Source organism: Gymnoscopelus braueri (genome assembly GCF_963280865.1).
Source record: "Gymnoscopelus braueri genome assembly, chromosome: 22".
NCBI lineage: Eukaryota > Metazoa > Chordata > Actinopteri > Myctophiformes > Myctophidae > Gymnoscopelus > Gymnoscopelus braueri.
This window is the reverse complement of record NC_137624.1, coordinates 16,126,221-16,152,007: the sequence shown is the minus strand read 5'-3', so window position 1 is coordinate 16,152,007 and position 25,787 is coordinate 16,126,221. Positions and strand designations below refer to the sequence as shown.

At 40.4% G+C, this 25,787-nt stretch overlaps 1 protein-coding gene across 1 annotated transcript in view; it reads left to right on the top strand.

Annotated features, from left to right (window-relative positions):
• Positions 1 to 2,019: 2,019 nt before the first annotated feature.
• The window catches only part of LOC308077721 (5-hydroxytryptamine receptor 4), a gene marked incomplete at its 3' end in the record, with an annotated part of 56,403 nt that continues 32,635 nt past the window's right edge, over positions 2,020 to 25,787 (top strand). The window contains exons 1-3 of the mRNA XM_080418602.1: positions 2,020 to 2,094; positions 17,795 to 17,882; positions 25,354 to 25,512. Of these exons, the coding sequence (XP_080274728.1) occupies positions 17,854 to 17,882; positions 25,354 to 25,512 (188 nt within the window). The 5' untranslated portion in view covers positions 2,020 to 2,094; positions 17,795 to 17,853. The remainder of the gene's footprint in view (positions 2,095 to 17,794; positions 17,883 to 25,353; positions 25,513 to 25,787) is intronic.

Below are 25,787 nucleotides of genomic sequence, written 5' to 3'. Positions count from 1 at the left end.
GCATGTGACAAAAACCAACTTGAAACCTGATACAGTATATCTATGTTAAATTAAACTACAACCTCTGCCCAATCCCTCCAGGTGAGGTACAAGGTGCGAAGGGAGGCCATACCAGCTCCAACCCCACGCAGCAGAATCCCTGTCAGACGGATCAGCACCCGTCGGTCAGGTTATGCGTTCTCCCACACCCAGGGCTATGGTGAACTGGTGACGTCCTCACGGTTCCTGATGAGGCGACCTCAAAAGTCACGGCCAGCACTGTTCACTCACACAGACTCCCCTCTTTCCCAGAGTCAGCCGCAGCACTACCGCACCATCGCAGAGGAGCATGAAGAACTGCAAAGCCCTTAGAAAGGGAGAGGGCTTAGGGGGATGTTTTTATTTGTGGTTGTTGTTTTTGTTTTTGAGGGTGGGGAGGGGGGGGGGGACTTCAAAATGAGGGACCTATTAACCGTCATATGGGAACATAGCCTGAGTTGGTTGAAGGAATGTAAGTCTGTTGCCTGGATGTCTGAGGCAACCCTGTAAAAATAGATTTAAATTGATTTAACTGCTTATTATTTTTTAATGGATGAATGTGTGTACAGGAAGTCACTGTGAAAATACTAGCCCCTGGACACACTTTGATGTTATGAGATTTATTTGTCATGTTGTTGCCTGATTTTTATTTTATTTTTTTATCACCTGATTGTGGTGGCTGATCTAGTGATACCAACATTACCACACAGACTGCAAAACAAGGATGCCTTTTATACTTTCTTTCTCTGAATGCCTGAAATGACCTGTTAGTATTTGAATTAGGCAAAGGGTAAACCAGTGATTTTAGTTTATATTGATGCACTGTATATGGTGAACTTCTTATATCATTGTCAAAAGTGTTATTTTATTTTGCTCTGAAAATAATTCTTGGGATTCATACTTTACTAAATTGTAGTATGACTTGCAATTGATCATTTTTACATCAATATTTGCCGTCTCAATATTGTCAGTTTTTATAAACATCCTTAATTACACAACAATTTATTTCCATAGTGTATTGTGTCCTTATTTAGCCTACTGAAATCAGACTCATTTTGATTTGTCGTAACAGCCAGGATCCACATTAGTTTAGTTCTACTGGGCAGGATCAAGGATAAACTAGCAGCTGGGCAGAGATGAGCACATGGTGAATTATTTTCCCCTAAGCTGTAGAAAGTTGCATTTAAAATAAAGATTCATCTTGACATACTAATAGGCCTACTAAATCTTTCAATATTGTTTATAAAAACTACATAGGCCTACTGTGGGCCTATGGTATCAGTGAATGAGACCATTTTCAGCTCATGATTTTTGGGGTATGCACCCAGAGGTGCTTGTCATCTTGATATAATAAAAAAATAAATCATATGTTGTGACTGGCACTGCACTGATATGAATAAAATAAAAAGAATTTTATGTAATAATGGATGTGTTACATCAAATTATGTTACACACTGTTAACCAACGGTCATTGTGTTTCTTTTCCCCCAATATCAGACAGTTGTGACAGTTTACTTAAAAGGATCCCTGGCTAATGAGCCAAATGCCTTAATACATTATAATTGCCCTCTATAACTAAAATAAAACATGTAAAACACTTTAAATATTTGATTCATTTTAGAAATACTTCATCTTTTACTGAAGGTGGACAAGGTTGTCCCTCTTAATGTAAAAGATGAACTATTTCTGAAATAACTAAAATATTTGAGGTGTTTTAAATTTAAAATTTTAGTTACAGAGGATTTCCCAAAACCCTAGTCTGCGTTTCACCACACGATGGCGGTATTGACTTCCAACAGGTATGCCCCGCGCTATCAATGGAGAATTCTCCCCTCCAGGCTTTCGCAATGCAAAAACCACGTGCACTAAAAACATACACAAGTGCTGATGCGCCCCCTCCTCTCTCTGTGTGTGAGTGAGTTGTGCTCACTGGGCACTTACTACGCTCGTCGCTCATCTCATCAGTGCTCTAGAGATGTGTGTGATCCTGGTGGAATAATGAGCGTCTCCAGAGGTACTGCTGGTGGGGACAGTGGACACCATAGTGGAGCCAGCAGGGAGCAAAGCCCTTTACAGGTGAGGCAAAGTTCGAGAGCATGTTCAGTTCAGCTGTGTTTGGCCATATGAAGGATATTAAGCTGTTATTGTATTTTGGTGTTTATGCTATGATTAATGAATTGAATATAGGACCTCAATGGAAACTTTTAAGCCCACTGGACTTTTTTTGTGTGATCCTTTTAGACTAAGTGTGTGAATGACTGACTGTACTCGTGCTGTTTGCATTTCTGTTTAATAAAATATCCAATCAATCAATCAATCAATATAAAATAACAATTACACTTCAGAAGTGTGCAAATCTTTTTAGGCGAAAAACATTTAAATGTTTAAATCAACACCTAGATAAATGTTGCCTGTTTCAACTTTCAACTTAGTATATACAGTATCTACTTTGGGTATAGACCGATTATTTGTTTACCAACATTGAGACTGGATGCACAGGTGATTGTTTCATGCAATCACTTCTCAACCTCTTGTGTGTTGGCTAGTGAGGCGCGTCCTAGCGAGACCTGACAGAATGGGTTTCATTTGGAGCCAGTGTGACGTCGTCTGTTAAGGGGTCTATAGCCTACAGAACATTAGTGTAATATTAATTCAGCTGTTTCCAATAATAGGCTACTAATTAAAGCTCTGTTCCCAAAATGGAATAGACCTACAAAGTGAATGTTTGAGGTACACATATTCAATTGACCAGAGGAGTGGTTCTCAAGGTGGGGTCCTTGAGTGAGTTCCATAATGATCCCCAGCTAAATTAGGGACAATTTAACCACTTAAGCCCTATTTCAAAAATAGAAACAAATCGGTTACTGTCGTTTCACTATAATTTCACCAGCTAGAACCGAGGTAATCCAATAAGCGAATGTACTGTATGAGAATGACTATTCAGAACATGCCACCTACCTACAGCATAGACAGCTGTAGAAGTCTGTACTAAAGGACCACTTCACTAATTTTCAACCTTATCTTTATGATGGTCCTCACTAATGCTCATCATAATTTCCAATTACTCCGTCTAGACAGAAATGGTACAGTTACTGTATATGAAGATAAGATAAGGTTATTTTGCTATAGAGTGTTTGCTCAGTAACAGGGGTCTCCCTGTCTCGCCAGCTCTTCAGTAGACAACATACATTTTCAGGTAGGTGGCAAATTTCAGCCAATCAGGAGAGGGTACCCATTTATCAGCTTAATTTTTTATAGTGTTGCAGACAGTTCAAAATTTCCCTGTTCATTTCTTTGTGTCATCACTTTAAATATCACTTGTTTCATCTGTATCCTGACTGAGTTCTCTATCCTGATTGGAGAGAGAACCTGAAAATGCATTTTCTGTTTAATAAAGAGCTGAAGAGACATGGAGAATCGTGTTACTGAACAAACACTCTATAGCAATTAGTACTATCAAAATATAGAGCTATTTAACACTTATTTTAACCAAAGAAAATCACTTACCCTACCTTTAAGTCTTAGCCTTGGACCAAGACTATCATAGATGTATTTGATCGAGTCTGACTTTTGCTTTTGTATTTATGATAGTCTTGGTCTCTATCACTCTATAGTCACTGGAAATCATTGCGCAAAGCCTGTACTTCTCTGTATGTGTACCAAAATAACATATAACGTGCTGACCCTGTAGCCTCAACATTAGGAACCTGTGTGCACTGTATTAGTCCGTATTTTTCAATAGATATGAGTTTTAATCCCGTGCCTGAACACCGTTTTATTTCCTCGTTTACATCCTGTGTACATTAAGTGCCGCCACTACCACCCATTGAAGAATACAGGGAACTTCCGATAGAATCTGACACAGACGGGATTAAAACGCATATGAAATACGGACTAATACAGTGCACACAGGTTCCTAATGTCGAGTTAACATCAGTGGCTACAGGGTCAGCACTTTTACATGTACGGAGAAGCACAGGCTTTGCGCACTGATTTCCAGTGACTATAGGGCGATGGAGACCAAGACTATCATAGACACGAAAGCAAAAGTCAGACTATGATAGTCTTGATCCAAGACTATTCTACCATATGTGATTATTGTATACTGTATTATTAGTGCTTATCTTACCTGTTCATTGGCCTTGTGGTTGGAGTGTCCGACCTGAGATTGGGACGTTGGGGTTCGATCCCCGGCCGGGTCATACCAAAGACTCTAAAATTGGAACCCAATGCCTCCCTGCTTGGCACTGCAACATACTAGCGTCATGTCCAGGGGGTGTACTTGTACATCAAGCTGCCTCACGCTACAGGAACAGGAGATAGGCTCCTGCCCTATTAGTAGGGGGTACTAAGCACAAAACATGGCCAAATCGTTACGCGGCGGATAAAAGCATGAAATTTGATGTCCCTTGGGTCATCCTAAAACATCCTAGAAGGGGTGCCCAAAAAAATCTTAAACAGGAAGTGACTTATGGACAAAATTCAAAATGGCCACCTAAACTGTTGACCGTTGACTCAAAAGACACCAAAAGAATCTCCAAAAAGCATACAATTTGGCACATATGTCCCTTGGGTCATCCTAAGACATCCTAGAAGGGGTGCCCAAAGGAATCTGAAACAGGAAGTGAGTTATTGACTAAATTGAAAATGGCCGCCTAGTGTTGTCGATTGACTCAAAAGACAACTAAAGAATCTCATAAAAGCATACAATTTGGCACACATGTCTTTTTGGTCATCCTAAGACATCCTAACCTCGCATCACCAGTCTTTCCACCTCGGAGGAAAGCCTGGTGTCTGTTACTAAAGACCCATATGATCCGGTCTAGGCCACGCCTACTGAAAAAGAAAAAAGAAAAAAGAATCTTCTTTCCGGATTGTCGCGATCCGGTTTTGCGGTGCCGCTTTGTTTTGGTTCCCCAATCCCTATTTAAATGGAATAGAATTTCCCCGTGGGATAATACGGATAATACAGACGCTAAATAGTCTCCGGAAAGTACACTCACATTTATATTTAAAAAATAAGCTAAACTACGCCGCATCAAGGATTTTATAGGACGGACCTATTTTGGGGTGAGACGTCTTTCCGGTTTGTCGCGATCCGGTCGCTGATGACGCGGATGACGTAGAGCTCCCGACCGGATCATATACCCGAAAAGGAATGGTGCCCAGGCTAAAGACATCCTAGAAGGGGTGCCCAAAGAAATCTTAAGCAGGAACTGAGTTATTGACAAAATTGAAAATGGCCGCCTACAGTGTTATCTATTGACTCAAAAGACAACTAAAGAATCTCATAAAAGCATACAATTTGGCATACATGTCCCTTGGGTCATCCCAAGACATCCCAGAAGGGGTGCCCAAAGAAATCTTAAGCAGGAACTGAGTTATTGACAAAATTGAAAATGACCGCCTACAGTGTTGTCGATTGACTCAAAAGACAACTAAAGAATCTCATAATGGCATACATGTCCCTTGGGTCATCCTAAGACATCCTAGAAGGGGTGCCTGAAATTATCTGAAACAGGAAGTGAGTTATTGACTAAATTGAAAATGGCTGTGTACAGTCTTGACAGATGATGCAAAAGACACTCATAAAAAATAATCTCATAAAAGCATGAAATTTGGTACAAATGTCCCTTGGGTGATCTGAATGCATCCTAAGGGGTGCCAAAAAAAGTTTGAATAGTCTCTCAATGGAAAACACTCCTCCCACACGGGCTGCACTGCTACAATATTCAAATCGAGCAGCCAATCTAGCATTTGGTCCAGAAGCCTGAAAGCTATGCAATCTCTACCATTTCCTGACAAATAAATTAAAGTCGCTGATTCGTGGACACCTTTATGGACACTCTTGCCAGAGGCTGCTTAAGTTTGTAGAGAACTCAAGTGTGGCTGCAAAGCTGAGCCCTTCTGTTTGAGAAAGTGTAGATGCCGGGATGCTGGGTTACCTTGCAGAGCATTATGCCAATGTGCTGGTAATTGCGAAATGGCACACATGAATACATGTAGTTACTAAACACTAATCACAAAAAAACAGTAATGATCAAGAAGAAAATACATGAGAAGATAGAGTGTAAAACAAGCAAGAAGATGTAGAGTGCAAAATAAATAAGATGCAGAGAGTAAAATAAGAATATGCAGAGTAAGATAAGATGCAGAGTAAAATAAATGAGAATATGCAGAGAGTTAGATAAATAAAGAAGATTCAAAGAGTACAATAAAAAAATTATGCAGAAAGTAAAATAAATAAGTGATGTAGAAATGAAAACAGAAGGTAGACTACACAATACGGCAAGTTATGCACTGCATAACCTGTCGTATTGAGTCTGCATAATATGCAGACTGCCATGGTCAACTGTTTAAACAGCCATTTAGAATTTCTTCAACATGGTCCCTTCCTAAAAAGTTTAATAAACAAGCAAACAAATAAATAACCCCTTCTAGGATATATTAAGAAGCACTCAATGTACGTACCAAATTATACACTTTTATGACGTCCCCTTATGTTTTCTTTTGTGTCAACTGCTTTTAGGCGGTCACTTCCTGTTTAAAACCTTTTTGGGCACCCCTTGTAGGATGCGTTCAGATCACCCAAGGGACATTTGTACCACATTTCATGCTTTTATGAGATTCTGTAGGTATCTTGCATCATCTTTCAACACTAGTGGCGGCCATTTTCAATTTAGTCAATAACTCACTTCCTGTTTCAGATTATTTTTGGCACCCCTTCTAGGATGTGTTAGGATGACCCAAGGGACATATGTGCCAAATTGTATACTTTTTGGAGATTCTATAGGCTTTTTGAGTCAATCGCCAACACTGTAGGCGGCCATTTTCAATTTAGTCAATAACTCACTTCCTGTTGAAGACTTTTTTGGGCACCCCTTCTAGGATGTCTTAGGATGACCCAAGGGACATGTGTGACACATTTTATACTTTTTGGAGATTCTTTAGTTGTCTTTTGAGTCAATCGACAACACTAGGCGGCCATTTTCAATTTGGTCAATAACTCACTTCCTGTTTCAGATTTTTTTGGGCTCCCCTTCTAGGATGTCTTAGGATGACCCAAAGGACATGTGTGCCACATTTTATGCTTTTTGGAGATTATTTTGGTGTCTTTTGAGTCAACGGTCAACAGTTTAGGTGGCCATTTTGGATTTTGTCCATAACTCACTTCCTGTTTAAGATTTTTTTGGGCACCCCTTCTAGGATGTTTTAGGATGACCCAAGGGACATCTGTATCAAATTTCATGCTTTTATCCGCCGCGTAACGATTTTTCACTTAGTACCCCCTACTATATGGGCCGCATGGCTCGGCAAGACTTACTTACTTATTAGTGCTTATGGCGTGGCTACAGGTCAAGCCAAGGATAGGGGTTGTCTGTACATAAAAGTAGTCCAATCACAGCTCATGCCGCTGTGCGCATGTCACGGAACAGAATCACCTCTCCGGCAATTAAAACCTGTTATAGCTGGAGAAGCAAAAATGGAAGTGAAACCTGTGAAAAGCCTGGAATTTGGGGTGTAGCTGAAAATCCAGCCAGCCTGTATAGTGCAGCTTCACCACTGAACACGCAATGTGATTTGTGCAGTTCACAAATCAAACTTGGATAGTTCAAGGTTGGACAGGGAGGCCATGCCGTTATTAGATGCTATATGTTATTGTATCTGGTTTAAAAATAAATGCCACATTGTTGTACAACAATATCAAGAGTGCCAAACATAGTCTAGTGTTTAATTATCCCCGCCAGGCTGGCGGGGGATAATTACTGTATTACTGTATGTTTACTGTATGTTTTCTGTCCTGTGGGACTGAGGCTTTCTGCCTGTCCGTCCGTAAACGGCTAATCTCGGGCACCACAGGACCGATCAACGTTAAACTTTGCACGCACACTCCCGGTAGGCAGAGGCAGAACCTCTGCCCCACATTTTTCAAATCGGCTTGTAATAGTGCCACCATGAGGCCAATGTTTTGCAAAACACATTTCTTTTTTACTGTAACAGTTAGCGACACAGCCCTGGGAAGGCAACCCGGCCTGGCGGGAAGTTTTCTAGTTCATACTGTGTTGGCACTAACCTCGGTCCCAGCCTCACTCATCTGCGAAAAGAAGAGCCTGGTCACGACCTGAAGCAGCGATGGTCTAGGAAGTCCTGAGTGGACAGGATTTCCGTTTCCCCCGGAAACAATAATTTTTGACCAATCACAACACTCGTTTCATTTACGGAGAATGTTAACAGATTTGTAAAGCATCAACGTCATTTCCTTGGGCGGTACTTCCGCCAAATTCAACCATTTCCGGTTGTCAACTTCCTAGACAACCAACATCCCAGGTCTTGCCCAGGGTGTGTTGGCACTGACCGTTGTGTCAGTGGTGTATATCGCTTGCCTTTTCTGTGGGAAATTGGCTATTGCTATTACAGAGCATCTGTAGTATGCTGCCGCTAAGACAAGAGATAGTACAGTTTTTATCAGTACAGTATTAGTATTGTTTATCCTGGGTTTTGGAAACATTTAAATTTCTCCCCAGGGGTCAATAAAGGGAATCTAATCGCCAGAACGGTCAGCCAGTTGGCACGTGTACCATGTTGACGCATAGACCTAACAAAGACACCATGGTCTGAATATGGGTCATGACCACTTGTTGCCTGTCATCTGGTAACCACAAGATTGTTTACCATTTCCTCTTGCATCAAAGAGAGCAAAACGATTGTTCCCAAACGATTTATTTGGGGATAGAGCTAAATCTATCTGTCTGTCTGTCTGTCTGTCTGTCTGTCTGTCTGTCTGTCTGTCTGTCTGTCTGTCTGTCTGTTTTAATACATTTTATTCAGGTACTGTTGTTCATGCTCTGGTTAATGTTAGCTTTCCTCTGAGGGGATTCCTGTTCTTCTCTTCTTTTACTGTAAATAGGCAGAAATGTATTGATGTAGACAGTGTTCCCGTGAGAAAGTGGAAATCGGATCAATCCCAACTAAACCCAGGGGAAAGTATATCGTGGCTGCGTGGCAGAAACCTTGTATCTCCATATTTCAACATGTGTGTGTGCGCACGCACGCATGTGTGTGTGTGTGCACGCATTGTGTTTTATTCCGTGCGACGTCCATACTCATTCCACCTTTGCCCCTCATCCAGTAAGCTGGCACTCATATTGTGACTGGCCCCGCATGCTCAATTACCCTCTCACCCACCCACACAGCGTTTATTCATGAAACTTACTTCTCCACATACAAAGTGCGTCAGCTTGCTCCAGTCATGCATGCAGTGGGCCAGGCCAGTGTGTGGATTTGCGCATCTCTGTGAGTGCATGGAAAAACAACAAGGGCCTCTTCACTGTGTAGAAAGTTAAATAAAAAAAGCAGGTAGAATAGTAGCAGAAGATCTGCTATTTTCAATGTGCGACACGATGCGCAACTAAGTATAATTCAGGCGTAAATCAGCTTCCCCTGTTTCTCTAAAGACAACCTCAAGAAGGAGTGGATCGCTCCCTCCTCTTTAACCCATTAAGACCTGGGGCCGTTTCTAAAGATGAAAATCTTCTGGAAAACTTGAGTGGTGCTCAAACATTTTCATGTCAAGGACCCCCAAAATGATATGTATTTGGCCGCCGACCCCCATCTCAAAATATTTTGTTCCAGGGACCCCCAGAAGCAAAGATTTTGAGTTTAAAAAATATTTGCTTTAAAATATATATAATATATATTCAAAGATATGAATATATATTCAAGATGTTTTTTTTCATATATATATATATATATATATATATATATATATATATATATATATATATATATATTCAAGATTTTTCAAAAATAGCAGATCTACTGTACAAGCTCATAGCGCGGCACGAAGTGACGCGCTATGAGCTTGTATATCTGCTATTTTTGAATAGCCAAAATACAGATACTCCAAAAATGTACTTAAGTACAGTACTCAAGTACTGTAAATGTACGTAGTTACTGTCCGATATACACTGAATATAACATGGGTGATCTCAACAGAATCAAGCTAACATCTATTTTGCATGTAGATCAGTGGACCCTCAGATTGATATGCATTATACAACAGGTAGTTCCGACCAAGCAATCTGATTGGTTGAAATAGCTCTCTAGCCGTGCTTCAAACCAGCATCATAGCACGGGCCTAATCACATTAATAAATCACTCCGCACTGCAGTCCACACCTGATTAGACCATATATGGCACAGCTGTGCTGTGACGTCACGCTGTCCCACGGTAGGAAAACAGGTATCGCCAGGTATCGCACGGCGAAAATAGCCGATCTACAAGTTCACAACACGTCGCCATCGCGACGCGTTGTCAGCTTGTAGATCAGTTATTTTGGCCACGTGACATGGTCGTACGACGGAGCATATAGCCTACTGGAATTCATTCCACTGCGCAAGCATTGATAGCTCAGCTGTCTTGATGAGACGGTGCCTCAGGCTCATAGCGCTGCTACAGGGACTATTTAATGTCTCAGTGAAAAACTCTTCTCTTTACAGGGAAACGGATAATAGCGAAACATTTTTATTATGAATTGCTCCACAATATGAATACATTTGGATGTGTTTTGTTGGTAACTGTTGTATAATCGCAATATTATATATATTATATATATATTACATATAATATATAATATTATATGTAATAGTAATATTACTACATATAATACTAATATTGCTTAATTTGGCCACGGACTCATATTTGAAAAGATGTTGTGCCAGGGACCGTCATAAGAGAAGATTTGTCAACATTTGTCAACATTTTGAATAGCAGAAAAATAAAATAGGATTTAAGTGTTTATACTGTTCCTTATTTTTCTGAGGACCCCTGAAACCAACTTATGGTCCCCTGGGGGGGTCCCCAGATCTCACTTTGGGAACCAGTGATGTAGTACCAACAATTCCTTTGTGAGGGTTGGTGCATCACACCGTGCACCGATGTGATGTGATGTTAAAAGTCTGACTTCTTACTACTTACTCTTAGAGCAACCTCGTACATCATCTACTGTAGATTATTACTATCAGCTTTTTTAGTGTGATTCTTTTTTCTTTTTCACTTTAACCCATTAAGACTTGAGGCCGATTCTAAAAATGTCTTTTAATCCTAACAGTTTTCTGAATGTTGCTATATCAGTGGTTTTCAAAAATGTTCATGTCAAGGACCCCCAAAATTATATGCATTTGGCTGCCGAACCCCATCTCAAAAAGCGTACTTAATTAGTGTGCATGTAGTCATTTAAATTCCCAGTTCATTCCCAGATCATTTAAATTCAATCTGAAATAATTGTATAATTCTTCTCAGTAGGTTCCTAATGTGCACAATAGGAACCTAAGGCATAACCTATAGTTATTGCATTCAACCCTGGAGTCGTTACATTTTGATGCCAATACTTTTGTAATTTTACTCAAGTAAAAGTACAGGACTTTTACTTGTAACAGAGATTGACTGCATTGTGGTATTGCTTTTACTGGTGGAGCACTTCTTCCACCACCCGTTCTCCAATTCCTCTCTGTTTCCTCTTGTTTCTGTCAGCTGTTGTGTGTCCGTGCGTGCCGTGTTAATTGTGTCAACACAATTTAAAACTTCATATCATTGTCAGTCTATTCATTCTGGACGACGAGAGGTAGACTTTTATACAGAAAATACGCCTTGTTACTCTCATACGGGAAATGTACTGATTTCAGGTCCCAACAGAATAGGCCTACACCTGTTGCTGTGTGTGTGTGTGTGTGTGTGTGTGTGTGCACGCATAATGTCACCCACTTTAATGAGTCAGTCTTATTTGATTATAAGACAAAGAACAAAGAACACAAGAAAAACATTTTGATTCAGGCTGATGAGGTGTGCATGATCGCATGGCAGATGATGGTGATATAATTTCTGCCTTTTAAATGAGGCCATTGTGGCTGTGACGTTGAGTTAATTAGAGTCACCAACACATCGTGGGTTGTGCCCCACTCTGTGTCCTTCCTTGTTATATAGATACTGCTGCTTCTGAGAAAAAAGATACGATTTGTCCTGCATGTAAATAAACACACCAAGGAATGTGGGGTAGAATGGTGTTTTTACACTTTCATACGTTTTACAAGTTTCGAATGAAGTTCATCGAACTTGCTTAATGGGTTGGGTAGCCTACTAAAGTTACTTATGGGGAGGTAAAGTCAGCCATCACATCTGATCTAAACCTTCCAATTAAAGGACGACTTCACCGATTTTCAACCTATCTTCATATAATTGGTCCTCACTAATACTCATGATAAAATGGTACAATTTTTTTCTACTTGGTCTGTGTCTCATAGGAGGGCTGTGGACAGTCCAGAAACCCGTCTACCAGTGACATCGTTAGGCATGATTTTTTTTTCCAACAAGATTTCACATTTCTTATTTAGATTTTTATTAACACAAGAACAATGGCTTTTTTTATTGCATTGCAACTTTCCAGGAATAGAAAGCCTGCAGTTTCTATTAGCTTGGATTCCCCATTGATGATGTCACTGGTAGACGGGACTCTGAACTGTCCACAGCCCTCCTCTGAGACACAGACCGAGTAGATTTTTTTTTTACCATTTTATCATGAGTATTAGTGAGGACCAATTATATGAAGATAGGTTGAAAATCGGTGAAGTCGTCCTTTAAGTAAAATATTGATATAATATACTACAATATTGAGCTCTTCACAGGTCCAAAATGACATATCCAAATCCTGTGAAATTTGGTTTAGAGACCCAATTGGTTCCGACATAAAACAACTAAAAACAAAGACGGACCTGAACCCTAATGGACCTGTGAAATTAGTTCTGAGACCCAACAATTACATTAAATTAAAATGGCATATTATCACCTTGAGGAAGAAGTGCAGTGATGCTTGCGGAACACGACTGCACCTCGTTACTGACTGCATTACTCCCTCTCGTGTAATATTGCTTAATTGCGCACCTTTGATCCCATGGAGGTATAGTTTGATCCGCTCTCCAAGTCACTGAACACGCATGCGCAGTTTTTCCTCCCGTATTTTGCCCTGCAGTAATCTGATCCTAGGTCAGCCTGATCAACTTGATGCTTTTCTCTCCTGAACAGCACTGAGTACGGGTCTTCTCGGATCCACTCGGGTATTACACATAATGATAAACAGACCCAGGATCTGCGGTAATAGAATATGAACCGACCACCAATGATACAGTGTACTGTTCTGGTTCCGCAATATATGTCGTGAGGTATCACTATAATCTAGCTCAGTGAATTTGGGGGAAATCTATCCACAAATTGTTGTTTTACATCTTGAAAATTGCAGGGATTGACTTCAACTTCCTTTTCCCTGACTTTTTCTGGCTTAACTATACCTGTCAGCTCACTGACTGAAAGTGTGTGTGTGTGTGTGTGTGTGTGTGTGTGTGTGTGTGTGTGTGTGTGTGTGTGTGTGTGTGTGTGTGTGTGTGTGTGTGTGTGTGTGTGTGTGTGTGTGTGTGTGTGTGTGTGTGTGGGTGGGGGGGTGGGGGGGGGGGTGGGGGTGGGTGGGGGGGTGGGGGTGTGTGGGTGGTGGTGGGTGTGTGCCAGTGCCACTTTGTTGTTGAATATTACTAGGACAATTGCAGATGAACATTTCATATCCTGCAGTGCTATTGACATTATAGACGCTATCACTTACTATCCGTATAACTAATTGCCCACAAATCCACCCAACCAAATAATGCGGCTTTGATAGTCCAGTTTTTTTTCTTTTCCTCACAGTGCACTGCCAGCTACTGTAACACTGTTTGGGAAAGTACTCAGGCAGTGTGTAATAGAGGCAGTACAGTATGTGCCTGTGATCTGTATAATCTTTTGTTAATAATGTTTTTACATAATCTTGACCTGAAGTCAATTGATACAGCTAGTGTCCAATTGGCAATTTAATCGCTTTTGAGTCTCTCTATTGAGACAGGAGAAGAAGCCGTTTTAGGGGCTATTGTGTGATAGTATAAACAAGTCTAAGTCAATAACTGTGTGGAAGAATTCCAGACATTTTGGACCAATGCCTCAGCATGTCAGTTGAGTCAGGAAAACAGGCCATTCTTGTGCAATGATATAAACATTTATGCGTAGAAATTTCCCAGAACTTTTAAGACAAAAATAAAACACACAATCTTTACTCTTTAATGGATAAATACAGTAACTAGTCCATAACCAGGGATGAGCACACCAAAATAGTGTGAAGACTTAGCACTTGGGACCTCAACTGCCAAGTAGATCCCATAGCTGGTGGCAAAAATGCTAATAAACAGCTTACATTTTGGGAAAGTTAAAAATCAGCTTCAATCAGTGTCAGATCGATATAATTCAATGGAGAAAATGGGAATGGCCACTTAACTGTATAAAAGTCCCCATCCGCTGATTATGTCACTGTAGTATGCCGACTCACCGAGTGCTACTGTTGGTTGTTGCCAACACAACAGATGAGACCATTTTGTAATTAAAGCTTCTGCGCTTTATTGGCCAGACCACATACACATATTTGGTACACCAAGTCTGTATTGGCTACGTTAGAGGTAGGCAACCTTAGGCAGGGGTGCCACCATTGGCACAGGAGATGGTCACTGGCACTTTGGCATAAGTGAGTATTTTTCTTTTAGAATAAAATATTTTAAAACATGTAGTCAATTTAAGTCCCCTCACATCTGTATGCAAATTCTTCCTCCTATTCACGCAGCCTATGCTATTTAGTTTTGTGGCTCAGAACAAATGAACAAACAAGCTCTAATAGATGTTTGGGCATACCAGCCCTAATGGATAATGTGGTTTTGTTTATGTTCACGTCTTGAAAATGTTGTTTGCTAAACCATCCAGTGTTAAGATAGATAGATGCTTTATTTGTCCTTGCGTAAATTCATTTTGCGCCAAGCAGCCATCAGGTCACAAAAATCACCAGACATAAACAGATACACAATACATGGACAGATCACACAATACACTGACAATACTACACAACACCTCTCTTACAGAGAGGCATTACACATCACATTACGCATTATGAGCAGACCTGAGATCGGGCCTGTTTGTTGCAACTGCGGTACTGTGTACCGTCGTCGTCCTGATGGTGAAAGGCGGGATGACGGCACACAGTATCGCAGTTGCAACCTCATGTTTAGCTTTGAGAGTAAACATGAAGTGTTTTTCAAAGATCAAGCAGACAAGGTAGAGTCAATCAGATCATGATGTCTTTCCAGGTATGCAACATCTGACCTCTGACTGATGATTAAGATACATTGGGAGTCTGGGAGATAGGTCCGGTTATTGCTCTGAGTCTACTGATCATTACAATGTCCTGATGTGAAATATAATGTTTAAAACAAAAGTAATTGTTACAGTATATATTTGAACCATCAAAATCTGCTGGAAATGTTTTTAATGTGGTGTCATACTTAATGTTGACATGGCACACTGACTATATCAAGTAAATAAATATACTTGACATACTTGTTGTGTCAAATGCTTTTCGGAGTAAAATCTGGCTTTAGGATCTTTAAGGTTAAAAAAAATCTGTTTGTGTGTGTCCACGTGCACACGCGCGCGTGTGTATGTGTGGGTGTGTGTCCGTGTGTGTCCGTCTGTCCCACTATAACAGGAAGGTTCCCAGATGGTATCTCTGATTCACAGACACATCTGGGTTCTCTTACACTGTCTGTCTGTCTCTGTCTGTCTGTCAGATGCTGTAGCGCGGGATCAAGCTGTCTGTCTGAAGTATTTATCTCCTCATCTATCACGTCATTTGCTTTCCTTCTTTTCTCCCTTCACCTTTTCCTCTCACTTTATAGGAGTGTCTCTTTGTGGTCTCTCTTCCTTGCACCCCCACCATATATCAATTGTACCTTGTGTGCTACATCCAGAGTTCATTCTGTTCAGTTCAGCTGCTTGTCGGACAGATGTGAAATGCACAGGTCAATGTGCGAAGGTACGCCTCCTTGGATGCACATCCAAAGAAAGGGGTGGGGGCACACTCCAGTCTCCTGTCAGAAATATGTCTGCAGGGCCATTTTTTTTCATCGCAACTTCGTAAGGACAAATATTGTCTCATACCATCGAGTGGACTGTGTGTGTGTGTGTGTGTGTGTGTGTGTGTGTGTGTGTGTGTGTGTGTGTGTGTGTGTGTGTGTGTGTGTGTGTGTGTGTGTGTGTGTGTGTGTGTGTGTGTGTGTGTGTGTGTGTGTGTGTGTGTGTGTGTGTGTGTGTGTCACACACATAAATGAAGCATTGGCGCTGTTTCAACCCAGCTTGTGCTTCTCTTTTAAGACGTTTGTGGAAATATAACATTATTTCTAGCAAGTAACTCAGTTAACAGTGGTACACTGTATAACTGTTAACTGAGTAAATGCAACTCTTGGACACGTATGCGTTAATCAGGGAGAGAAAGAGAATGAGTGAGCGAGAGTGGGTGGGTGGGTGTGTAGTGTTTGTGTGTCTGCGGGAGACAGGAAGGGAGGCGGTAGAGAGAGAGATAATCTAACATAGAACACACTCCCGGCTGTGGACTATTTTAGCATTGTTATCAACAACAAAAAAATTCAGTGACGTAACATTTCATATCATTCTCATTACGTAGCACTGGCCCTTATGAGCACAGATACAGATCTCTGCTTCTGGTCCACTGCCAACTACAACAGGCTGTCGTGCAATATATCTGCTCTGTATTCGCTCTCCCTCTTCTCAAGGAAGTCGAGGTGTTGGCAGATAATTACGCCTGCTCCCAGTGTTTCTTATCAGTTGCAATGTCAATTTGGATTTTACTGGGAGTTTCATCACTTTTGATAGAGGAGCGAAATAAGGTTGTCTAGGAAGCTGACAGTGTTTTCACAACAATGGCTGATACTGCATGACCCATTATGGTTGGCCACAAAAGAAACGAGCAATGTGTCCAGTGATTGATTCTGCTCAATTCAATCATTGCCAAATCACAACAAAGTTGTTTGAAGACACTTTGCATGTAGAGCAAAGACCCAACATTTCCCCCATGTGCAAGCATCAGGCTCTGTGTGGGTGGCCATCTGCCAGAGAGAGGAGGCGCACATAAAGATGCACAGCATCAATAATAATAATAACAACAATAACAATTATTATTGTTAAAAAGCTGCTAGATGAGAAAGCACACAGACTCTTTCCGTCAAGTTAGTGACATGCATTGATGGTACATGAGTTGATTAGAAATTTGATTTAGAAATGCAACTATGTTTTCTCCTTTTGGTCATTCAAAAGTTAAAATGGTGAAAATGTTGAGATTGTAGCTGGCTTAGATGATTCACAGATGCCAAACATAATGAACGCTTTTCTGTTTTTCTGCAATGGGTCTAGTCTAGTTCATGTACTATATTTGTCGGCTGTGAGAGTCTGTCAGGTGTCAGTGTTGTTGACTGTACAGTAATAATGCCATCATAAAAACACACAGCAGATGTTGTAACAGGTACTTAAGGCCGGTATATGGGCTCTGCACCAACGGGAGATCCTAGTGCAATAGTGACTGTACTAAAAGCCAAAGTTCAAACCCAGCAACGCACACACACACACACACACACACACACACACACACACACACACACACACACACACACACACACACACACACACACACACACACACACACACACACACACACACACACACACACACTCACGCATGCATGAACACATCTTTACACTGTTATTTCCCGCATTCTCTGCATTGTTATTTACCTTGACCTTACAGTAATTTATCAGAATTTCTTTTAACGTACTGTTATTTGTGCGTGCGTGCGTGCATGTGTTTGCAGGGCCAGAGTGTGGGTTGAGGAGTGCTCTCCTCTGCTGAGCTCCATGCAGACGTCCAGTGATGGCAACAGCATCACCACCAACTCAATAGTAAGTGTCGAGCTTACATGCACGTACTGCAAAAGAACAGAAATGGGGAAAGTGTCTATGCACCGTTTAACTTCCTTATGACAGTGTCCCTTATTACTTAACATAGGTTCCCCATATCGTTGCTGTCGTGTGGAAACCTCTTAAATCCAAAACTGTTACTTTTCAGGATAAAAAAATAAAAAAAACGTATTTTGAGCTTGTAGATCTGCTATTTTTAAATATGGAGATAAGGGGTTTCTGCCTGACAGCGACAATATATAGTTTCTATTTAGCAGGAACACAGAGCCTTGCTCCTCCGTGCATAAGTCTGTGACTCTCTGTCCAAGGTGTGACCATATCATTTTACTAGCTTTCAATGACTATCAATTCACCGGCAGTCTACAGCACTTGGTTGAGATGCCATCTGCTAATCTAAATGGGATTTATTAATAACTCAACTATGAAAAAGGCCCCTATACTATCCTTAAATATAGTTGGATCCAATCCGACCTAATCTACGGATTATATGTATGTGTGCGTGTATATATATTCTCTTATATATGTTTTTCACTTCCTGTGTGCTCAGTGGTCCATTTTTATGCTTTCGAGACACTGTACACATACACAGCTGAGTAACGTAATATATTATCACTCACTCTAGTGAGTAAATAAGCGCTGGACACACAAAGGTCAAACAACTCTGATAGCACAATGTTATTATTATTATCATCAATATTGAAGTCATTATTGTATTGCTATAGTTGCACTTACGTAACCATGGCAACATGAACATAATTGTCAACATACTGTAGCAATCAGCATCCTCAGTCATATGTGCCTCATGTTTTCATTGAGCCTTACATTAATTTAGGTTTTTATCTGGATGCATTCCAGTGGTGTGTGAATGGGCCCTGTACTACGAAGAAAGTTCAACATACCCAGGATATCTTTTCGTTATCTGGCTTCACTAACCCTAACAATCACAATCGCACTAAGAGGGACACAACAATCTAGCTTTGTGTGCACTCACATAAAAGGGCTGGTGTTTGCGGTGTATGAACAATCGCAAACATGGACAAACTCACTGGGAGCAGAGCAGCATACTTTCTGAATAATAACAATAACATTTTATTGATACATTTGAAACAAATCTCAATGCTAAAAACATTTGTAAAACAAAAAATACATCTAAAGAAGATCTAAGACATTTTAAAATCACATGGCCCCCATGTGATTTTTAAATATCTTGGATCTTCTTTAGATGTATAAGACCTAGGGGGTAAAACCAGAATAGCTTTGTATAAACGAATGCTTTGTATAAAAAGTCTTTAGTCCGCCTAAACATCAGCAGAATTTGGAGCTCTCAGGTGGTCAGGGAGTGAGTTCTACTGTCGAGGTGCAGCTGAGCAGCACGCCCGGTCGCCCATGGTGCGAATGAAGAGCAACGATCATATTAAATAACTAGAAAAAGTGCTCCTCGGAGCACAGGTCTCCGCCAGGTCAGTTAGGTTATTGTGGCCTCCTGGTGGCGCTATAATAGGCCAATGTGTTTTGGGTGACATTTGCTCCTCAACATAGTGTGAATGTGCGTGCAAAGTTTGACGGTAATCGGACGCTGCGTTCATGATTTGCGGCATTTTGTTCAAAACAAGCCACTACTGCAAACTTTACATGTCAATCTTAGCCAATCATGATGGAATATGAAAAATCATCCGTCTTGATCACATGACTATAGAGATCATGTGTACTGATTTGTGTGAAATTTGGATTAAATCGGAAGAAGTAATATGAAAAGATGTGTTTTACATAAGTCGGCCTCTTGGTGGCGCTATAAAAGGCAGATGTGAAAAATGCAGGGCAAAGGTTTTTCCTTGACCTCTAGGGAGTGCGCTTACAAAGTTTTACACAGATTGGTGCAGTTATAGGTAAAAACATGAATCGGCCTGTTATAGCACCACCATGGGGCTGATTTGAACATTTTCAAGTAGCATTTCTTCCTCTGCATAGTTGAAACATGCGTGCAAAATTGCAAGGAAATTGCATGCTGTGTTCATGATTTGAGGCATTTTGTTCAAAACAGAGCACTCCTGCAAACTTTGGAAGACATTTTCAGCCAATCAGGATGGAATATGAAAAATCTGAAAGACCCGTTTCGTTTTATGACTATAGAGATACTGTGTACCGATTTGCGGGATTTTTGGACAAAATCTGTAGGAGTACTGTCAAAAAATGATTTGCACAAATCGGCCTCCTGGTGGCGCTATAAAAGGCCCATGTGAACAATTTGGGGCAGAGGTTCTGCTGTGGCATCCAGGGAGTGTGTGTGCACAGTTTCACTGCGAGCAAGCCAACGGTGCCGGAGATAAGCTGTACACAGACAGAATGACGGACACACGGACGGACGGACGGACGGACGGACAGGGGGCAAAACATACTCTCTCGCCATGCCTTTCGGCCTGGCGGAGACAACTAGAAAGAATTTTTATCATACTGTATTATGCAGGCTAAAAGCAACACAGTGGCAGCTGACAAATGCAGGAAGGACTTATACTGTAGCAATACAATAGCTGACTATGTATAGGCATCATTTTAAGTTCAAGGTTTACAATATCACTGCCCCATCATTAATCTGACTATATTTGCATTTGTGTATTCCATTAAATTAATGCTTGGATGTAGTCTTAAGATCTATGTATGATCATTTCAAGTTGTCGAACTCAGCAGCTGCTGTATGTTTAAGGAGACAGTTAGTTTGGCTAGTTTGTTCAGGGCACACACACACACACACACACACACACACACACACACACACACACACACACACACACACACACACACACACACACACACACACACACACACACACACACACACACACACACACACACTTACTCTTACACATCTTACACATCTTGCACATCTTGTACATCTTGTAAGTTGTAAGTACAAGGTTTATTACTTCAATTAGTCTTTGTTGTAGGATAATATGGGAACAGTATACAAAAGCACAATGAAATGATTTAGATATTTCTTGCAGCTAACATACTGTACATAACTCATCACCCTCTCATACAAAAATGTGCCATGGAAAGCCAAAGGGTTTTTGCCACAATCCGTGCACTGAGCTCCGCAGGAATCCAAGCGAATTAAGTGGTCAGTAGTAGGCGGTGCTTTTACATGCGTTGAACTCTTATCTCAAATATAACCTACTCCGGAGCAGGTTAGGTATGCGGCATTATTTACCATGGCCCACGCACTATGTTTTCATTCCAGCCAAGCACAACACTACTGTATCTCATCCCACACCTATAATTGACAAGCAAACTCATGGAGACGAAATGATTGCATGTGGAGGGTATCCAAGCAGACCCATGGCCCAACTAACTCCAAACTTTTCACAAAAATTCCTCAATATTCTGCCTCCCAGCATACCTGCTTCCCATACGTGCGCCCTGCTTCTAAATTTTCGCCGTTTTTTCCCCCCCACGCCATTTGGTGCCCCCCCCCCCCCAGGTTGGTGCCCTGTGCTTCAGCACCTAAAGCCCGTTGGATAAGCCACCACTGTGAGCTGGCTATGTTAAACATCTTATCAACAACCTGTATGAACGTTAGTGTGGTCAATGTCATCAATGCAATCTAATTAGCCCGTTGAACAGTGTTATTTTGGTGTATTTTGTGGGTTTTTGTCACACAATGTCACGTCCAAATGATCACCAGCCTTGGAGAGACACAGTGCGGCTGCAGAGTTCATGTGCAACCTCTAATAAGTCAACATGTTGAAAAATCTTTAGAAAACAGCTGATCTACAAGCTCACAACAACTCGCAAAGCCACGCGTTGTGAGCGTGTACACTGGCTATTTTAAAATAGCCAAAGTATATAGGGATACAGTGGTTAATGCAGGTTGTGTAATAATTTATGTATATAATTTATATACATCTACAGTTTACAAAAGGACAATATTTGCCTCTGAGATGTAGTCGAGTAGAAGTACAAGTACTGAAAATTGAAGATAACCCAGTAAAGTTAAAACCCCTCACATTTGTACAGTACTGGAGTACAAACAAATGTACATTATTAGTAGGGGGTACTAAGCACAAAAAATGGCCAAATCGTTACGCGGCGGATAAAAGCATGAAATTTGATACAGATGTCCCTTGGGTCATCCTAAAACATCCTAGAAGGGGTGCCCAAAAAAATCTTAAACAGGAAGTGACTTATGGACAAAATTCAAAATGGCCACCTAAACTGTTGACCGTTGACTCAAAAGACACCAAAAGAATCTCCAAAAAGCATACAATTTGGCACATATGTCCCTTGGGTCATCCTAAGACATCCTAGAAGGGGTGCCCAAAGGAATCTGAAACAGGAAGTGAGTTATTGACTAAATTGAAAATGGCCGCCTAGTGTTGTCGATTGACTCAAAAGACAACTAAAGAATCTCATAAAAGCATACAATTTGGCACACATGTCTTTTTGGTCATCCTAAGACATCCTAGAAGGGGTGCCCAAAGAAATCTTAAGCAGGAACTGAGTTATTGACAAAATTGAAAATGGCCGCCTACAGTGTTATCTATTGACTCAAAAGACAACTAAAGAATCTCATAAAAGCATACAATTTGGCATACATGTCCCTTGGGTCATCCCAAGACATCCCAGAAGGGGTGCCCAAAAAAATCTTAAACAGGAAGTGAGTCATTGACAAAATTGAAAATGACCGCCTACAGTGTTGTCGATTGACTCAAAAGACAACTAAAGAATCTCATAATGGCATACATGTCCCTTGGGTCATCCTAAGACATCCTAGAAGGGGTGCCTGAAATGATCTGAAACAGGAAGTGAGTTATTGACTAAATTGAAAATGGCTGTGTACAGTCTTGACAGATGATGCAAAAGACACTCATAAAAAATTATCTCATAAAAGCATGACATTTGGTACAAATGTCCCTTGGGTGATCTGAATGCATCCTAAGGGGTGCCAAAAAAAGTTTGAATAGTCTCTCAATGGAAAACACTCCTCCCACACGGGCTGCACTGCTACAATATTCAAATCGAGCAGCCAATCTAGCATTTGGTCCAGAAGCCTGAAAGCTATGCAATCTCTAACATCTCCTGACAAATAAATTAAAGTCGCTGATTCGTGGACACCTTTATGGACACTCTTGCCAGAGGCTGCTTAAGTTTGTAGAGAACTCAAGTGTGGCTGCAAAGCTGAGCCCTTCTGTTCGAGAAAGTGTAGATGCCGGGATGCTGGGTTACCTTGCAGAGCATTATGCCAATGTGCTGGTAATTGCGAAATGGCACACATGAATACATGTAGTTACTAAACACTAATCACAAAAAAACAGTAATGATCAGGAAGAAAATACATGAGAAGATAGAGTGTAAAACAAGCAAGAAGATGTAGAGTGCAAAATAAATAAGATGCAGAGAATAAAATAAGAATATGCAGAGTAAGATAAGATGCAGAGTAAAATAAATGAGAATATGCAGAGAGTTAGATAAATAAAGAAGATTCAAAGAGTACAATAAAAAAATTATGCAGAAAGTAAAATAAATAAGTGATGTAGAAATGAAAACAGAAGGTAGACTACAAAATACGGCAAGTTATGCACTGCATAACCTGTCGTATTGAGTCTGCATAATATGCAGACTGCCATGGTCAACTGTTTAAACAGCCATTTAGAATTTCTTCAACATGGTCCCTTCCTAAAAAGTTGAATAAACAAGCAAACAAATAAATAACCCCTTCTAGGATATATTAAGAAGCACTCAATGTACGTACCAAATTATACACTTTTATGACGTCCCCTTATGTTTTCTTTTGTGTCAACTGCTTTTAGGCGGTCACTTCCTGTTTAAAACCTTTTTGGGCACCCCTTGTAGGATGCGTTCAGATCACCCAAGGGACATTTGTACCACATTTCATGCTTTTATGAGATTCTGTAGGTATCTTGCATCATCTTTCAACACTGTAGGCGGCCATTTTCAATTTAGTCAATAACTCACTTCCTGTTTCAGATTATTTTTGGCACCCCTTCTAGGATGTGTTCGGATGACCCAAGGGACATATGTGCCAAATTGTATACTTTTTGGAGATTCTATAGGCTTTTTGAGTTAATCGCCAACACTGTAGGCGGCCATTTTCAATTTAGTCAATAACTCACTTCCTGTTGAAGACTTTTTTGGGCACCCCTTCTAGGATGTCTTAGGATGACCCAAGGGACATGTGTGACACATTTTATACTTTTTGGAGATTCTTTAGTTGTCTTTTGAGTCAATCGACAACACTAGGCGGCCATTTTCAATTTGGTCAATAACTCACTTCCTGTTTCAGATTTTTTTGGGCTCCCCTTCTAGGATGTCTTAGGATGACCCAAAGGACATGTGTGCCACATTTTATGCTTTTTGGAGATTATTTTGGTGTCTTTTGAGTCAACGGTCAACAGTTTAGGTGGCCATTTTGGATTTTGTCCATAACTCACTTCCTGTTTAAGATTTTTTTGGGCACCCCTTCTAGGATGTTTTAGGATGACCCAAGGGACATCTGTATCAAATTTCATGCTTTTATCCGCCGCGTAACGATTTTTCACTTAGTACCCCCTACTATATCTATCCATCTATCCATCAGCATAAAACGAATATTCTATCTATCTATCTATCTATCTATCTATCTATCTAACTATATATCTATCTATATCTAGCCTGTCTGTCTCTCTGTGAACACATTACTTAATAAGATGTATGATGATTCATTATATTATATGATTATTAGATAATGATTATACGTGCCCCATGATTATTATAAGATCATATATCTTAATCAAATATAATAATCATATGATATAGAGCTGAGGCCGCGCGCAGCGCGGCCAAAGTTCTAGTTTAATTAATTAGCACACATTCTGCCTCACACTCTGACACTCTTTATCATCAGTCTGTGATGTTCATCATTATGCCAGGAATGTTATGAACTGTAATGTACAAATGGAGCACTCTCAGAGTTAATTTAAAACTGTCAGTGGTTTCCTACAGTATTTTCCCAGAATCTAAAGAATACACTTGGCAAGTGTATGGCTCATGTAAAAACACTAGATAAAAGATCAATTCAAAAAGAAGAATATATATATATATATATATATATATGTATATATATATATATATATATATATATATATATATATATATATATATTATTATTATTTTTTTCAATTCATTTTCAATTAATTAATAGGTTTTATTTTATTTTATTTTGCTGTATGACCTACGTTTCAAGAGTTACAGGCGAAAACGTGAATCGGCCTGTTATAGTGCCACCATGAGGCTGATTTGGGGCAGCGAACAGTATAATCCAATTATCCAGTCATACTCTATGCTCATTACTCTCAAACAAGTTTTTGTTAAAATCTTCCTATTTACAACATTGCAATTCACAAATGGTTAATTTCCATCACTGTGTGTGCGTGTGCGTGTGTGTGTGTGTGTCTGTGTAGTTTGGTGGATGACATATTAAACAGCGAACAAGAGCAGCAGGAAATCTTGAGTTCCCTGGAGACAGCTGTCCTTGCCGTCTTCCTCTCCATCATCATCATCATGACGGTGTGTGGCAATCTATTAGTCATGGTGGCACTCTGCAAAGATAGGCATCTACGGTGAGTTCACTCCCTTTCTCACTGCAGGTAGGATCTTAATAATGATTCCGATAATAATGGCCATTTTTAGGTCTAATATCTGTTCTAGTCGATGATAAAAGTAGTTGACCTCAGAATGAAAACTGCTAGCGTGAAATCTAAGGAGGAAAGAAGGTAAAAAGGAAGATGGGTGAACCTTTTACCATTCTCCAGGGAACTGGATGATTTGAGTACTTTTAGGTGTCCACGCTCCCTTCTCTTGACACAGAACTCAATGCTCTTTCTCAGTGGTGGAC